Source organism: Eupeodes corollae, chromosome 1, assembly GCF_945859685.1.
Source record: "Eupeodes corollae chromosome 1, idEupCoro1.1, whole genome shotgun sequence".
NCBI lineage: Eukaryota > Metazoa > Arthropoda > Insecta > Diptera > Syrphidae > Eupeodes > Eupeodes corollae.
This window is the reverse complement of record NC_079147.1, coordinates 175,963,662-175,982,359: the sequence shown is the minus strand read 5'-3', so window position 1 is coordinate 175,982,359 and position 18,698 is coordinate 175,963,662. Positions and strand designations below refer to the sequence as shown.

The window sequence follows — 18,698 nt, the reverse complement described above, 5'->3', positions numbered from 1 at the left end:
TACCCGTGGCATGATGGTTAGTGCGTGGACTGTCATGCAAGGAGTCTTGGGTTCAATCCCTGCCTGTGCCATATTAATTTAAAAAAAAAAAATAATTTTCGCGGGTACTGCCTCTTGCGAGGAATTGACAAATCCTTCAAGAGTAATTCTTGTCATGAAAAAGTGCTTTCTCAAACTAGCCGTTCGGATTCGGCCTAAAATTGTAGGTCCCTTCCATTCCTGACAACAGTACTCGCACACAGGAATGGTTGAGAGTTGTAAGTCACTAGGCCCTGGTTCACAACGGACTGTTGCGCCACCCCATTTGATTTTTTGATACTGTTAGCTGTCAAATTGCTTTTTTTCAGGGTTGCCAACACTTCACTGCACAAATAGCGGCAAATTCAAATCTTGCGTTAATTTTGGGACACCCTATATATGTATATGCAAAAACAAAGCTTACTTTCTCTTTAAAACATAAAGTCTTAAAGATTATGGTTTATTTTTGCATCGTTATCGTTAATATCAATATCATGGATGATTCGAAAAGATGCATTGGAATGTATCAGAAGGTACCAAAGCTAAGTATACACGATCTTCCAATACGACTTTAGAAAACAAAAAAATGGTACAGTCACTAGAAGGCAATTTTCTTGACAGAGAATATGATAATTTATTTTAGATGTAATGTTTTCACATGGTCGTTAAAAAACATTTAAAAAATGTATGAACTTTGATTACTGTTTCCTGCTCAAAAACTTTCTGTCAATGAAAAATTGGATGAATATTATCGTCCAATTATTTGAAAATAAAAAGAGTAGGAGGTTTAAACCGAATCAAACGATTAGAAGATTTGCTGACATCTTTTTTCTGTATGTTCTGTCAGATAAAATTGACCGTTTACAAGGTAGATAACAAAATAAGTTAAATACTTAGCTTAAGGCGATCCAATTACTTTCAATCCAAAATACAAATTATTTGACAGATGAAAGTTTATATTGGTAAAAATTGAGCTAGCCAGTCAATATTCCATAGTGGAAATCTTGCTCGTAGAAAGTTAGAAAAATAGAAAACTATTTAAAGGCAGCTAATAAATTCTATTTTACGGTATTTATATCTAATTATTTTAAGATGTAAAATAGTCCTTTAACAGCAAATATCTTTATAATCTTTGAAACTTGGTTGTTAAAAAATTTCCTGTCTAAAATTATTAGAAGATTTTGGATAAATATTACACCTAAAGTACATTTTATTGCAATGATTATCAATTTTTAGTATTGTATTTATATATAGAAGTCTGCAAAAGCTCGATGCTGCTTTACAGGTAGAAGTTAATGTTATTATTATAAACATTTTGGACTATTTACTTTTTGCCTCGTTGTATGTATATATGTCAAAAGAAGGATGATATAAAATTACCGGTCATAAGAACTAAGACCCTTCCTTTAGTCTGCTTAATAATACATGTACTATATATACATTATGTTGAGAAATAACATCGAACCTCAAATGTTCAATATATTCATAGACATAAATATCAGATAAAGGTGTAAAAAGACTTTATGAGTTTTTCTCAAAGCAGCCAAGTTGTCGATTTGGACATAACGTCCAATTTGTCAGATTTGTATCTTGTAACATGTGTATTACAAAGAATATTACAAAAAATATTATTTTCACGAAAATCTCTTCATAGGCTTCACATTTTTAACACTACAAATTAAAATTGTTGCATCTTGGTGCATCTCACTGGGTCCGGTGATTTGAATTTTCAAGAAGAATTTCAAAATTTTTCGTTAGATTTGTGCAAACAAAATATCAAAAAATACTTAAGACTTCGCTTCCTTTCGACCGAGATCTAAAGTTTCTAGAATTTATGAAATATTTTGAACCGAGTTCTACAAAATTGATTACACGTGAATAAATAGCCGAGTTCTAAATATTTTTAAAACGAAGTTCCAAAAATTTTAAGTTTATTTCTTATGCGCAGTTGCTCAGCAAGTCTCTATTACCCTATAGGAATTTCAACGAGACGTGGAAAGTTTCATTCTCGCCTCGAGAACCAAAAACGATCCTTTCTTTAAAGGATTTTAAAAAAATGTTAGTTAAATATAACTTAGCTTAGATTATTAGATTATTTTATATAGTTGTTAAGATTAAAAAGGCTTTATGTAAAACCGAAAAATGTCAATGAAATAAAAGTTGAGAAAAATCTTACTTTAGTTTTTTCACTCCCGTAAAATGGATTTGGCAAAATTGTTAATTATCCACCTAACGATTTATATGCTGCGGAATTTCACTTTAAAGTGGCAATACTGAGTCATCGCTAAAGTAAAAGTGAAATAATTTAAGACAAAACTACTTTTCTTTCAAGTGAATCAAATTTATTTTCTGTCATAAAATCTTAGTCCAACTCCTTCTTAGATTCATTATACATACCGTTGCTAACATATTGTACCGAGAATTCTTGATTCCCTGAAAGCAAAATAGATTAATTGGTGAATTATTAAAAAAATATAATTGTTTGCACCTTCTTCATTTGTTTCGGAATTTCCTGGCAACCAATATTTTCGTATAAAAAGACCTATTCCTGTTAGTGTCACTATCAAAATGGCCGTAACCGGAATCCAATGCCACCAATCCTCATTTCGAACAACTAGAGAAGTGTTTCCCAGAACTCTACTGCATAGGTATTCAGTCCCATTACAATTTAGCTTCAAGACAACCTTTTCAATGTGGCATCCATCTCTCTCGATGTCTGCCTCAGTCAAACAGTTAGTTTTATTTGAATTTATTAATGACCAACAATTGCAAAGATCAAAGATTCTTTCTTCGAAACTATTTTCTGTGGACATTTTTGCAGTAGCAGTACTTAAATGTGTTGATATTTCTTCGAAAACTGATGAACTAATGGTGACAGCAGAAGCTGTTACCATTTCAGACGTTGAAAACGATGATGATGTAGTTTCATATTCTTTTTTCGAAGTAAACTCTGTGCTTATGATGGAAGTACTACTGATGGGCAAAATGCATGTCGCAGAATTCTGATCCATTTCATAGCCTGGCCAACAAAGACATTGTCCCGGTGAAATACAATCACCATAATTACAATTCTCGCATACTGGTGTACAAACATTGGGTTCATAATCATGTGCTTCGTAGCCCTCCATACAAGAGCAATTATTTGGCGAAGCACAATAACCATTCAAGCAGGACTTTTCACAATGAGGCAGACATGCCGAAGAATTGAATGGCGTGTAGCCTTGCCTACACAAGCACAATCCTGGCCCTACGCAATCTGAATTCTGGCATTTGGGCTCACAAATCGGTTCACATTTGTTAATCGAGTCAGCTGGCATTTGAAACCCATCAAGGCATCGACAAATTTCTGGCTCAGAACATACACCATTTAGACATCCATCACTGCAAACTGGATCGCACTTATTATCCGGGCCCATTAGAAAACCCTGATTGCAAACACACATTTCAGGACGATAACAAAAGCCATTCGAACAACCCTCGGAGCATTTGGGCTCGCACCCAGATCCATTAGTGCTCAGTGTGTATCCAGGTTGACACTCGCAAACATTTGGAGCAATGCATTTGCCAAACGGACACCCATTTGCACAAACTGGTACACAATTGTTGTTTGTGTCAGAAGTGTGCCCTACTGAGCAGTTACATATGTTTGGAGCCACACAAATACCATTTTGACAGCCATTTTCACAAACAGGTTCACACAAAATTTGGTTCTTAAGCTCATAGCCTAAATCGCATGCGCATTCATTTGGGACTATGCATTTACCATTAATGCAACCGCCATCACATATCGGACTGCAGTGGTTTTTTCCGTTCAAAACAAATCCCTCATTACATGAACATTCATCCGGAGCTGTGCAGACTCCACTCTCACAACCATTTTCGCAAACGGGGTCGCAATGCCCTTCAGCATTAATTCTATAGCCCTTATCACAAAGGCACTTATTTGGTGCAACACACTCCCCATTGACACACTTGTCCTCACAGACTGGCGAACAGTTATTAAGACCATCCTTTTCAAAACCCTGTGAGCATACGCACTCTCCTGGAGTCGAACAATGCCCATTCAGACATCCTCCAATGCAAATAGGTTCACAGGTGTTGGTAAGGGCGTTTAAAATGTATCCTGTCTCACATTCACATTTGTTGGGTGCAATACACTTGCCAAACTTGCAACCACTATCACAAATAGGCGAGCACCTATTATTTTCGGCAATTTGATAGCCTCTGAAGCAGTCGCACTTCCCGGGAGCAATACACGTCCCCTGTCCGCAGCCTCCGTCGCAAATTGGTTCACAGGAGTTTGGATTGAAAAGAATCTTTTGGAATCCTTTATTACAGGTGCAAACGCCCGGTTCAGTACACTTTGCGTTGATACATTTAACAGAGCAGTACGGAACACACTTTGATTGATCAGTCATTGAGAAACCAGGACAACATTTCGTTCTTGTACGAGTTTTCCGTACTATCTATATAAATTACAAAATAATTAAACATAAAGCATCCATTCAAAATCTAATATGTATGATATACTTGAATTGCAGGAACTTTTTGCACTATCCACCGATACGTTGTTTGCCATGGAAAATAGCCTTTTTGAGATACGCGTCGATCTTGGAATCGATAATAAGACTCCTGAACAGTGTATAGCTCTGTTTCCTCACAATATGGCTTTAAGCCGTGAGTAGTAGTTGTCATAGTTTGAAATACAAAAAACAAAAGAATTTTCCAGAGAACTTTCATCTTCGAGCTCAGTTTTTTAACTAAAAAATCTAGCTTAATTCTCTAACATACTGTTTTCTAATAGCCGTCTTTGGGGGTTTGGAGTGGTTTAGTATAATTTTCCGGTGTAGATTGTAGCTTATCAAAAAAATTCTTACTGAGGTTTTCCATACAAGTAAAGTAAACCGTGGGATATCTTGAAGATATATCCAGAGCGCAGAATGATGACTAGTATGCTAATTTAGATTGGTTTATTTTATTCGCAATGCTTGCTCAAAAAAACAGTGCTGTATTTGTCCATAAGTAACGTTAAGTGCATCGTTAAAGTTTTTTGACGTTTAGTGACATCCATTCAAGCTTAAATGTAAAGCGTGTCTTATAAAGCAGTTCCTATCTGTAAATGAAACAAAAGGATATTAAAATTTTGTATTTGTTGAAGGGGCATTATTGATTTCGTTATGTATCAAAAATAAAATAGTTCTTCAATGCTTTTTCATCTCCATCCCAGTATTCTGACGCATATAGCTTGCTAAATTTGAATTATGGTCCGAGTTGTGTTGTTTTTGGCGTGGCTGTGCGACCATTTTTTGCGAATTCATATAAACCTGTAAATTAAAAAACCCTCAAACAAATTTCTAACAACTGACGTCAAATAGTACGAGCTCTGTGATCTGGACGCATGATTACAAAAGAAGTTGGCTTCGAGCTCGGGTACAATTTTGTGTGTAATGTTAGCGGTGTGGCAGGTCTCGGTAAATTTATATCCCCCAATTCAGGCCCAAAGAAGAAGAAGCAATAACACTCGTAGTTGACGCTAGCGATGATGACCTGATCTGAAAGGGAGAGAGAGTTTAAAAGGACATGCCGGTGCACATTCGTTTTCGTGCACGGTAAAAAATGTTAGACAAGAAACCTTTCGATGATATCCAAGCCACGCAAATTAACGTATGATGATATTATCACCATTCAATTTAAATGATCTACGTTCAATAGTGTCCTAGAGGCTTAAGCACCAGCCCAGAGTTAGGAGTTATTATTAAACTTTGGACGTATGAGTATTGTAGATAACAGCTGGATCAGAGGGGGAGAAAACCTTCTTGCATTCCCTTTAAACCCAAACATCTTCTGGAATTTTTGGTGACATCGCTTGTATGATCGTTCCACAAGAGATTTTTAGTGATTTTTTATTCCCCATTGTTCAACGCTGTTTAGGTCGGAATTTAATGAGTTTTTATTATATTGCACCGTTGCAATTCATCATTTGAGTCTGAAAACGAATATCAAATGTTTCGTCAGAGAAACAATTTAGTGAATCAGCACTTGAAGCGTCAGAGACAAAACAGAGCCCTGGGGTACACCAACTTTTATTTTATGGACAATTGAACGTATTGAACGTCCATAAATAATTAATAACATTCAAATTCAACGCATGAAATCACATTAATTAAAAAACGAAACGCAGTCTCGATTAATTTAAAATATTTAAGTGCGTTTTTATGTTTCTACGATGAAATTTAATCCAATTTCCATCAATTGATGGCTTCTTTTCTCTATGACCAATCTTATGGTGAAATTGTGTACATCATTTGGAGTTTGCAATAATGTGTTTTATTGAAGAGTGAATGTTGGCGCCCTCTACCACCAATAGCGAACTGAAGACCCTGCTTCAGCATTTTATCTTCTAATATTTAACGGGGCGCCACCCAGCGTCAATATTTCTATCAAGAATTTAATTTAATTTTCCTCCATTAACCTACATTATGACCATTTTGTTCCTTCCTGAAAAGATACAATTACATACATAAACAAAAACCGTTCGTAGGTCTTCAATAGATTCATTATGTCCTTGATTATTTTTTTTTTTCTGTTTTGACCTTCAACTTTACACAAATCAAAAACAAACAAACTTTTGATAACAACTCGTCTTGTATTGTGTCATGTGCGTAGCTTAAAAATGTAGAATTGCGGTCGTGTAAAAATATGAAAATGATAAGCTTGGGGGCTTATCGCTAAGCTTTGCAAAAAAAAACACAATCAAGAATTCTCTCGAAGAGAAAATGTATTTTTAATTTTGTCCGTATACAAATTTTGATAAGAAAAAACTCTTATAATGTATATTGTTTAGCTTTAAAATAGAGCCAGTCTCTGGCAAGTATGTACATCGATTGGAAGTTTGTAGAATTATTGTCAATAGTCTTGGCTCTGGCCTTCATGGAAAGTCATGCAACTTTGGCGGAACCGCATAAACGAGGAAGGCATCAGCATCAATCATATCCAACTACCACCATCGCTCCTCCTCCAGAAGAAGAGAATTTAAATAACAAATGTTACAAAGAAATCCCGTGAGTATAGAAAAATCGATCGTGTAAATGTCAAAAATTGTTAACTGTTTAAATTTAAGGAATGTAGCCTTAAAGGCTTACCCTCATGCGAAGTTCATCCGATCCGGTTCCTCCATGCATATGGCATTTGTAGAAACATGTTGCGAAGGCTACCAGCCTCATGTGGTGAATAGTGTTTCGGATGAAATAGCTTGCGAGCCTATTTGCGATAATTGTTTGAATGGATATTGTGTCGCACCTGGGGAATGTGAGTGTTATAACGGTTTTGTGAAGAATGACAATGGCGACTGTGTGTTTACATGTCCGATTAGCTGCCTCAACGGACAGTGCTACCTCGATGGTACTTGTAAATGCCACCAGGGCTATAAGTTAGATGAGACTAAAAAATTCTGTCGACCCATATGCTCTGAAGGATGCAACGGATGGATGCAGAACTGCACGGAACCCGAGAATTGCGGTTGCAGCACAGGATACACATTGAGAGAAAACGGTTGCACTCCTGTTTGCGAACCTGACTGTGGATTGGGAGGCGAGTGTGTCGAGCCTAACAAATGTAGTTGTCATGAGGATTTTAATCTCAAAGATGGTGTTTGTCAAGCAGATTGTTATCAGTGAGTTTTCTTAATTTGTTCTTGAAAGAGCGTAGTATTTTTTCAGTGATTTCTAATCTATTTATTTGTTTTTATTGCTGTACAGGAAATGTGACAACGGAATATGTTTTTCAAAACACAGATGTATTTGCTATTCGGGATTTAAGTACCACGAGAAAACGTTAACTTGTATACCGACTTAGAGACGGTTTAAGTTATTAATACAGTTTTGTTTAGTTTGTACAAATTTTAGAGTTTAAGTTAGTCTATATTCTTTGTGTTAAAATAAGAGTCAATATAATATGAAAAATAATTGAAATATTTTAATATTTAATAATTTTATTTTAATACAAGCGGACCCGACAGATTTCTTCCTGTCATAAAGATTTGTAATCTGCAGATTGGTTTGTTCCTGCTATTGATCTAACCTTTAATTGAAGACTGTGAGGTGGCAGTCATGGCAAATCCAGCGAGTCTTAAAATCCAATTGAAACCTTCTGAATAAGTTCATCTTTTGATTGCGTAACTGACAAAAACTTAATGTAGCCAGTCAAAATGTCTATAGGAAATTTGCCATCACCAATGTCAATGAGTTGTTAAGAGAATATGTTTCCAGATTGGTCGTTTTGCAACTCGACACGCACATTCTTGCTAAAATGAAGTACTTTGACATGTTTCCACAAATTGGAGCACTTTAGACATCCATTGATTTTATCAGCTTATGTTGATCTTGGAATCACTGGCAATGTTTGACGAAAGTCGCCTGCTTATAAAATCATTTCACCATCAAATCTGTTATTATTGCTTCATAGGTCTATTAAGGTTCTGTCCTTCAAAGGTTTTTTTATGTGCCATCGTACATTCATCCCAAACAATCAATTGCCATTGCAGAGTTCTTTGAAATGTTGTTGTTGTTGGAGTTTTATTGCTTTGCATGTTTAATGGTAATTTTAGTGCTGAATGGGCTGTTTAACCACCCTTAAGCAAAGTTGTGAGCGAATTGTTGCTACTATTAATGAAATCAAAAAAGTTTTTTCAACCACCAGGTGCATCTAAGGAGTGAATTCCTCCAGTTTCATCATTTGTTACTTTCATAAGAGTATCAAGTCCATACTTCTGTTGTTCATTCAACAGTGGAAGATTTGTTTGAATTAATTCTTTCAAAGTGTTAAGATCATAAAGTGTTTCTTAATGCAACTCCTGGTTAAAATCAATATGCGCAGTCGTGCCTTATAGAATTAATAGTTTGTTTCACGTCATCAAGCACATATTCTCAATTGAAATCAATGCTTCATTGTAAAATTTTCCACTGATTTGTATATTTGGATTTCCCATTCTATAACGTACTTGATACCAAAATTTCCTAATACATATAATCTTTGTACTTGATCCACAAATCAATTGGGTTTAATTGGAAGCATGTAGATATGATTATCGAAAATAATGTTAGTATTTAATGAGCGTGTGATAATATTACAGCATCATTGAGAGTTTGATCCCAATGAGTTTCATTTTCTAGCAATTGCAAACGCTTACTAGCTTCTCTAGGATCCACACAATTCACTATCAACAGTTCGTAAATGTTGGAATGATGTTGAGCCACGCACATTGACTATTAGAAGTCGAAAATAAAAATATTTATTGCTTGAATAAATTTAACTAATGGCATCGGTGGAATATACATCTGGCTGAGCAGATTTTTACTGCGTTTTGTGCTGTAAAATACACTCTTTGTCCATTTTCTAATTGTACAGCTAAGGGAACAACCAGAAGGGTGTGTCTCATGAATTGGAAAAGAAAATATTCGACAAACTCAAGTTGGGTATAATTTTCCTTCAACATTTTAAAATATCCTCTGCGACAAATGTGATCAGTTTAGTTAAAAAATTGAAATATATATTATATTATATTTCAAATTCAAAAACAAATCATTTCACATGTGTTTTCAAAAAGTATTGCTTTCAAATTAAACAAAGAACTAACCATAGGCAACCCCGTTCGAAGGGTTACAAGACCTTGTTGAAGGTCTTAAGAATCGTTTGCATGATTGATGTAAATAAAAAAACAAAACGTAGAGAATCAAAGCTTATTGACTTTTAAATCCGAACCATTTCTGTGTGCGAGTAATTTTAGGGTTGGAGACTTGTGCTGCCAAATCCAAACGGCTAGTATGGAAAATAAATTTTCGTGACAAGAATAACTCTTGGGGGATTTTTTAATCCCTCGTAAGAGATAGAGTACCTAACAAAAGCTGAAAGTGGCAAAAACAGGGATTGATCCCGAGACCCCTGGTATGATAGTCCTAACCACTAACTATCACGACACCTGATTAAATAGCCTTAGAATTTTTCCGGGATGGTTGGCATAACATCGCTTCTACACACGTTTCCCTACAAAATAGTCCAATGGAGCTCTGAATGGTCACTTGACTTCGCACAGATGACTGATATCGATTGTGGTATGGCGCGCCATCCAGCATTAACTACAGGTTTTCCAAATCCATGTGTTCGATTTTATTTGCAAAAGAAAAGTAACTTAACAAAGCCCTGTAACTCTCACAGTTCACCAAAAAGTTATTTTAGCCTCGTTTTCAAAGACAAAGACAAACTACGAGTATGATTCTCTTTTAATACATGACTTCTCCATAATACGGCAAATTCGTTCGTTAAACGAAATAAAAATTCTGCTTGTGATCTTCAAGAAACGTAAAATGATGCTGTGAATATAAATGTGTGTGTTAGGCTTCGGCCACGCAATGAACTACGATTTTCGAATCACTGAGCGATGCAAGAAATTTAAACACATGAAATCGTATGAAAGCGGCTTCATAAACCCTGAGCGACTGAAAGATATTTGAAGTCGCTATGCAATTAAATCTGTTAAATCGATTGCTGAGCTTAACTTTAGCTGTTCAAAGGTTTTCAAAGCATTTTCCCAACTAATCAGTAAATGGCCTTTCGCTCAGATACGTCGATGAGTGGCCAAGACCTTAGATTTACGTATCTTTTTTGCGAGGCAAAGAGCAATAATGATGTAGTAGACCTTAAAAATCGAAATCTGTTAACAAATTATTAGTCCTCCCATTTATAGCGTCCAAAACGTGAAAGCAATAACTGCCTTCTTCTTCTTTCTGGTAACGAAAGGTGGGAAATTCTCCTAAACTAGTCTCTTCTTGGGACGTTGATCACAAAGTGTTTTAATAAATGCAAAAACAGATACAAGATCTAAAGATAAGTAATTGATTTTCTCATTTCTTGGAAGTTGAACAAATCTTATAATGACAATATTGAATCAAGAATGTGAAAAAAATCTAAATCTAAAGGTTAACAAAAAGTTCTCAACTTTATTTCATCTCTGAATGAAGAAAAAAGTTGAAATAAATTAACAAAATGTATTTTATATTTAAAATGATATTTGAATATATATCCAAGTTATTTATTTAACAAATATTAAAACCTAGTATAGATTGGTATTTAGTATTTATCTTCTCCTGTTTTTAACTGTTTTTATTTCAAAATTTGAAAAACTGTACGACGCACGTCGTCAGTATAAACTCTTAAAATAAAACAAACATTTAAACAAAGACTAAAACAAAAATAAAAACTAGTATTCAGCACTTTTTTATTTACTTTTAAAAACTAATGTCACCGTAATAATAAAAACAGTTTGACTCTGAGAAGTGAAGGCGTGATCCAAAACTAAATTTCAACTGTTTTCTTAATACTAATTATGCAATCAGTTGTTTTAATAAAATTGTTCAAATCATGTCTAATTACTTTTTATAAGTCAAAAGTTTTAGCAACAAGCGATGAATCACAGTTTTTGTAAATTGAAGTAAGATTTTTAAAAAATGATGGAGTAAAGAGAAAGAATGTCTGTTTTCATTTTACAATGTGAGGGTTCCACTTTGACAATTCGGTTGTTGAATTCTGAAGTGCTGACTTCAGTGTCTTTAAATTTAGGACTTTGGAATTTCGAGATTATGTGTTTTAATTAATTTATATGTTTGGGACTTAATACTTTCGGAATTTTGTATTTTCGGGATTTTGAATTTCGAGATTGTATCCATGGATTTCTATATATTGCTTTTTTTTAAATATTTCGAGCTTAGTTTTAAATCCATTTAAATGTTAAATACGATCGACGTGATTTAACTTTAATGGTTAGTTAATGATTTTATGTTCTTAATCGATTCCGTTTTCTCCAAAGCACTTAATTACATTGAATCTTGGCGTTTACAAAAATTAACTACGTTTGTAAACCTTTTCGGATAAATTTTGTATTTTTAAAAAAAACTATGATTCAATGCTTTTCAAAACTATAGTAAATATTAATGTTTCTTATATTTGTCCTTAACATTTATTTTTACACTTTAACAATTAGTATATTCTCATTAAGCTGATTTGTAGGTCCATCAAGGCCTGATCCGTCCACTGCCGTGTTACACATTTTTTGAACACAGAAATTATTATTTGTGTGAAAATATCGAATTTCCTGGAATTGATGCCCTACAAAGGAAAAAATACCCATATTGTAAGTGTTTATGCAATTATAATGCGTACTTACTTTGAGCTTTTAAACGATTCGATTTGGCAGATCTCGAACGTTTGATGACAAAATAAAAGCTTATTATAACAATAATTACTGGAATCAATAACACCAAAAGATACCATTTTGTATCAATTTTTCTTTGGTCTAATTTGCTTGTCTCTTTGACATAACAACGAAATTTATCATCGGTAAACTTTTCTGTGCCATTGAAACAGCTACATTCATCATGTTCAACGCAAGTTCCTTGAATACAGCCATCAAACACACCATTACACAATGGCTTACAACGAAATGAATCATAGGCGTATCCTGCTGGACATTGACACTGGTTTCCAATTCGACATTGAGTGCAAAATTTGTTATCAATTAATTGATATCCCATTTGGCAAATACAAATGCCATAAGAACAATTTGCAGACACATACGATTGTACTTCAAAGTTATTAGTTTGCCTGGATTTGATGTTATTGGGAAGGGATTCTCTATGTGGAATAAATTTCACCCTCGAAAAATCAGTGCCAGTTTCCAAAGAGGATTCAAAATCAATCTGATTTGTTGAGGATTCAATCTTCAAGTTAGGGCGAGGATTGCTTGTTGGATGAATGGTTCCTAAACCAAAATCCGAATATGTGACAAACTTAACTCTTGGAAAGTTAATCTGTCCCATTGTGGGTACATCAAACTTTGTATTTTTCTCACTTGTTACCTCAGAAACAGCTTTTTTATTCGAATCAAAAACGTCTTTCAGATGAGTCGACTTTTCGAAAATATGTTGCCAAGTTGTAGGCTCAACTTTGAATGTTGCAACCTCCACAGTGGGGAAAACAGTTTTCGTTTCAACCACAATTCGCTTACAAGTTCCATCAAGGTCCGAAATTTCATAACCATAATAACAAGCGCAAGAATTAGGCTTATAACAATAGCCATAACCACATGATTGCTTGCAAACGGGTTCACAATTCGGCAGTTCCTTAATGCGACTCCTTTCACGATATCCATCACAGCAAACAAAAACAATTTTTTTTCTTATTTTCTCCTAAAAGAAAAAGAGAGAGCGACAGAGATAAGTTATGGAAAAATCATAAAAACTGTACTCGTATATCCAGATATTTTCCACCAAACAAAAACTTACGTCTGAAACGACTCTTTGAATATTCTTATCAAATCTATGAATGTAAAACTTATTCAAAATCTGTTTGGTACATATGCGTTCATTGCGATAATTTGACGCAATACTCAAAGAAATCATCATCGATAGAAGGATTACCCAAAATAAGTCTGCTGCCATTTTAAATGTTATCCCAACCTAACTAACGAACTCAAACAAACTGAATTCATATTCCCCCTTTTAAATTAATTATAGAACTTTATCCTAAGGCTCAACTATCTGAAATATTATTACTCTCAAATGACCGCAAATGCATTTATGAACAAAGAAAATCCCAGCTTATTATGATAAAAGATATCTCAACCCTCTTAGTCAGAAAAAAAACCGTTCTGGCATTTTTTTTTATTATAGATAAAATAAAAAGCTGATAAAAACAAGGAAAATAACACTTTTAAACTTGTTCATTTTCCTGAATATTGTCCATGGGGTTGTAATTCCAAAGTCGATTAAGCCAGTTACGTCGATTATTCCACGTCCATAAACTTGCAACCACAACTAACAAGAGTGAAGTTAATCCCAGTATTGAAAGAATCACTACCGTAGACGTCTTTGAACTAGCGATATCAGCTTTGACTTCTTCTGCTATCTCGGGAATCGTTGTGCTCGAAGAATCCGATGACAAATCGTTGCATTTGTACATTTGTGCATGACAGATTGTGTACCCCTCGTAAAACTCACATTCCTTAAAAGGTATACAATCGGAAGATATGTCATCATCTTCGCACGAATTCAAACAGCGACTTTCTGTCAGATTTTTCTGCCATATGAATCGGGACCAACATTTACAATAATCAGGTTCAGAGAAGATGTCATCGCCTGCCCAGAGGCAATTAGTTCCGTTGTTGTAAAAACCCTCAGCACAAATGCAGACACCATTTTCATTGCATTCCCCAAACGTACATGATATTTCGGTGCACTTTAGATGACAAGTTGAGCTGTCATTGGTTTTTTCGTAATGCGGCCAACAGGTGCAGGTGTTTGGTGCTGTGCAGTCTGCGTTTTGACATTCATCATCACATTTAGGGACACAGGTCGAATTTGAAGTGTCAGTCGCACGTTGGAAGCCATTTGCGCAAATGCAAATATCATTTGGCTGAGAACAAATTTCATTAAGTGGGCAGGATCCGTTGCAAGGAATTTTCGTGGTACTTGTCGTCCCAGTTAAGACAGCTCCTGTTGTTGATGTTTCAAGAAGTTTTCCGGAAGATAAGGTTTCATTGGATAGACAATGACCACTATCGGGATCCTTGTAGTAGCCATGATCACAGGTGCATTGGCTTGGTGCCGTGCAATGAGCATCCATTTGACATCCACCATAACAAACTGGACGGCAACTATAGCTGGGAAAACCAACGTATGTATAGCCGAGGTCACAGCATCCGTATAAACGCTTAGAACGAATGCCAACCTTAAAAACATTTTAGAATATAAAGTATCAAATCAAAGTTATTTGGAATATTTATATGTAAAGTTCTCACTTTGCTTATTTTGCGTGGTGAAACGTGTAAACTATGACTGAACCATGAATCAGAGAACTCCAATGGGGTAAATCTGTATTGAGTAGTTATGTAGGTTTCATATATAACGCAGGAAGAGATTTGCAATGCGGTCGTGATGGGGACAACTGGAACTAAACTCAAAACTGCAAGCAGCAACATATTGTTGTTGCGTTTTCAATTGAGGAGTTAAGACTAAACATGGATGTAAAACAGTGGACAATGCAAACCCATAGTTTGAGGTTTTGATTTATTTTCTTGGTTATCCAATTGTGATAAGAACTTTAATGTTTTATCCAGTACAGAAACTAGACCAGGGCGGACTTAGTTACAAGATAAGGGAGGCGAAAAGTTATTTGAGTCGAAAGTAAATTTTTACTAAGTTTTAGTATTGTTTTTTTTAGAGTTTTATTTTTTGTAAAAAAAACTGTCCATTCGATTTTTCTCAAAATTTTATCAGATGTCGAAAATATTATTTTTTATAAGATAAAATTAGTTTGAAGCAAATATTTTAAATTATTGAAAAGATATTTGAGTCGAAAATCAATTTTTACCAATTTTTGTTAATTGTTTTTTTTTTTAAGTTTTTAATTTTTTATACAAAAACTGTCAGTTCTATTATTTTCAAAATTTTACTAAATTGTTAACAACATTATTTTTTAAAAGATAAAAGTAGTTTAAAGCCAATACCTACAATTTTTGAAAAGATATTTGAGTCGAAAATCAGTTTTTACCAACTTTTATACATTTTTTGTTTAGGTTTTTATTTTTTGTAAAAAAACTATCAATTCGATTTTTCTCAAAATTTGTCCTAATGTTGAAAACAATATTTCTTACAAGTAAAAATTAGTAAGAAGCTTTTATCTCAAATTTTTGAAACGATATTTCAGTCTGAAATCAATTTTTACCAACTTTTATTAATTTTTTTTTAGGTTTTAATTTTTTTAAAAAAAAAACTGTCAAATCGATTTTTCTTAACATTTTTCAGAATGTTGACAACAATATTTTTTGAAAGATAAAAGTAAATTGAAGCCAATATCTTAAATTTTTGAAAAGACATTTGAGTCGAAAATCAATTTTTACCAGCTTTTATGAATTTTTTTAGGTTTTTATTTTTTGTAAGAAAACTGTCAATTCGATTTTTCTTTACATTTTTTAGAATGTTAAAAACAATATTTCTTATAAGATAAAATAAGTTTGAAGCCTAAATTTCAAGTTTTTGAAAAGATATTTGAATCAATATTCAATTTTTACCAACTTTGAGTAATGTTTTTTTTAAATTTTTAGTTTTTATTAAAAAAAACTGTCAATTCGATTTTGCTCTTAATTTTATGAGATGTCAAAAACATTATTCTTCGTTGCACAAAATTGTTTTGAGATGAAATCATATTTTAGTCGTAAAACTTTGGAGGTGAAAATTTTTTTTTTTCAGTTTTTTTGATTTATAAAAAAAAACAGTTAAATGGATTTTTTTCAAGAATATTTATTTTTTTGATATCACGTTACAATATATTATATAAAATTTAATTCAAGTCTCTAGCGTTTTTGGTTCGTAAGATATTCAGGGTTAACCAAAATTTTCACCTTTTTTTCAAACTGCTATGGTAAAAAAACCACCCACGCAATTTTCCTGAGAGCCCTTTCTGCATCTTTCTGCCTTATTATCTGTATAACAAAATTTATTTGAAGTCGATATCTCTTCTGGTTCTTGAGCTATGGACGACGAAAAAACGTCGCGAACGTACTGACGTACGGACGTACGAACGTACGTACACACGCACGCACAGACATCTTTCTAAAAATCTTTTATTTCGACTCTAGGGACCTTGAAACGTCGAGAAATGTCAAAATTTTCAATTTGACAAATCGGACCCATTACAATAACTTCCTATGGGAAGTTAACATGAAATAGTACTCAAATTTGGTGAATATTGATGTTCTTGATATCTCTCAAATTAATTTCATTCATCCAATTTGTAAAAATTTAAGAAATGCTACTTAAGTTGGTAAACATTTATTTTCAACTTAAAATCTATTCAACAAAATTAGATTAACAGATCTTATATCTTTAAAAATCTTATTAAAAATAAAAAAAAAAAGTTTCACAACAGTCTGTAAAGAACCAGGGATAAAAAGGACCTACAGTTTTTAGCCGAAACCTAACCGCTAATTTGAGAAAACACTTTTTATTACAAGAATTGCTCTTGGAGGGTTTGTCAAATCCTCACAAGAGGAGAAAGAAACTTTATTTGACACAGGAATTGATTAAACCCAAGGCCACTGCCATGGGACTCCAACGCACTAACCATCACGTAACAGAGGCTCCGTTACTTTAACATAAATAAACAATTCCAACTCTATCAAAGCTGCTCCGAAACCAAAATTAATTTTATATTTCGTATATGAACTTCGTTACAACCCCTGAAGATATTTGGCGTTTTTCTTTTTTAGTTCAGACCAGACCTCGAACTGTCAAAAGAATAATTGTATTTCTTTTTGAGCTCTGATCGTTCAGAGTTTCGAATTCGTGTTTCTTTTTTAGTTCTGAACATGTTCAGAGCACGCTCTGTGAGCTCAGAATAAAATAACTGAACACAAACAATTTGATATTTGAAAGCCGGGAAATTAAAAAAATTATCGTCAAAACAATAAAAATGGCGGAAGAGGCTAGTCGTTTTAATGTAGAAGGAAAGATAATTTAGAAAATATTAATTGCATATAGCTTTTTTATGAATCAAATTTATTTCAGGAGTCAAATGAACCAACTCTATGACTGTTTTATTAATTAATTTGATTAAAGAAAATTTTGAACTCCTTCAAACAGACGACATTTAAAATCATGTCAGTTTAGTGCTCAAGTTGTTTCATAATTAAATCAGAGAGCTGCGAACATAATCTGCTCAGAACTCTACTCTGCTCGCTCAGACTCTGCTCAGAGCTCAGCTCTAAACTAAAAAAGAAAAACGCCAATTATTTCTTTTAAATTAGAAACGAATCCCACCTTCTTTGATTCTATTTGCTATACTAATATGTGGCCTCCAGAGACTTTATACAAATCAAAAACAAGGTGTTTTTTTTAAACATAGTGTAAAAACTTGGTAGTACAACTGCTGACATCTTTCTATATTCGTAATAATTTTTCATTTTTGCCAAAAATTTGGGTTAGTCATGTTGGTTACCAAAGGATTTAAGTGGAGTTGTTCTCTTAGCAGTTTAAAAAACAAATTTCTATTAGCCCATATCGTATCCATTTCAACTATTAATTGAACTGGTCCGTGTAAAGATTATAATACAGACTATATATTATAATAGAACTATATTTTCTGGATAAATCCTTATTAGTTATTACTAAATCACAGCACACAATTCTCGATTTAGTATTTTCTTCTGACGCTATTCGAACCCTTGTTCTAGAATCACGATCAGCATTCAATAATTTTTTTGTACGCTTTAGAATTTTCAGAAAGTAGTTAGCTTATAGCATATTTTAAGAAAATAATACAATTATAACCTAACACACGCAAAATACAAAACATAATTAACATTTAAAATTAACTATTAAGGACAACAGGACAAAGGCACTTAGATTGATTTGAATCTATCGATGAACAGATTAAGTTATATAAAATGCTAATTCGACTTAAAGTTTCATGCTTCCCATGGCGAAAATGAGAGCTTCAGGTGAGCGTAGACACGACGATATGTCGTTAATACACATGATGAACGGAGAAAGGGCGAAGATGGCTTCCCTGGAGAACACCAGATTGAGCAACAAAAGGTTCTGAATGACAGTTTCTAAATTTTACCTCATAGG

The 18,698-nt window shown here is 33.8% G+C and overlaps 3 protein-coding genes across 3 annotated transcripts; 1 reads left to right on the top strand and 2 right to left on the bottom strand.

Moving 5' to 3' along the window:
* Window positions 1-2,335: 2,335 nt before the first annotated feature.
* Window positions 2,336-15,101, bottom strand: LOC129947320 (uncharacterized). Its single transcript, XM_056057843.1, has 8 exons — window positions 14,867-15,101; window positions 13,786-14,796; window positions 12,236-13,130; window positions 12,039-12,177; window positions 7,161-7,317; window positions 4,549-4,800; window positions 2,507-4,484; window positions 2,336-2,451 (listed from the first exon to the last, which is right to left on the bottom strand). The coding sequence occupies exons 1-8, from the start codon at window positions 15,044-15,046 to the stop codon at window positions 2,381-2,383; spliced, it is 4,683 nt and encodes a 1,560-aa protein (XP_055913818.1). The 5' UTR covers window positions 15,047-15,101; the 3' UTR covers window positions 2,336-2,380.
* LOC129938402 (epidermal growth factor-like protein) lies at window positions 6,861-7,998 on the top strand. The gene is made up of 3 exons (XM_056045938.1): window positions 6,861-7,079; window positions 7,139-7,690; window positions 7,776-7,998. The coding sequence occupies exons 1-3, from the start codon at window positions 6,892-6,894 to the stop codon at window positions 7,870-7,872; spliced, it is 837 nt and encodes a 278-aa protein (XP_055901913.1). The 5' UTR covers window positions 6,861-6,891; the 3' UTR covers window positions 7,873-7,998.
* LOC129938401 (uncharacterized) lies at window positions 11,976-13,718 on the bottom strand. The gene is made up of 3 exons (XM_056045937.1): window positions 13,353-13,718; window positions 12,236-13,256; window positions 11,976-12,177 (listed from the first exon to the last, which is right to left on the bottom strand). The coding sequence occupies exons 1-3, from the start codon at window positions 13,506-13,508 to the stop codon at window positions 12,035-12,037; spliced, it is 1,320 nt and encodes a 439-aa protein (XP_055901912.1). The 5' UTR covers window positions 13,509-13,718; the 3' UTR covers window positions 11,976-12,034.
* Window positions 15,102-18,698: the final 3,597 nt, after the last annotated feature.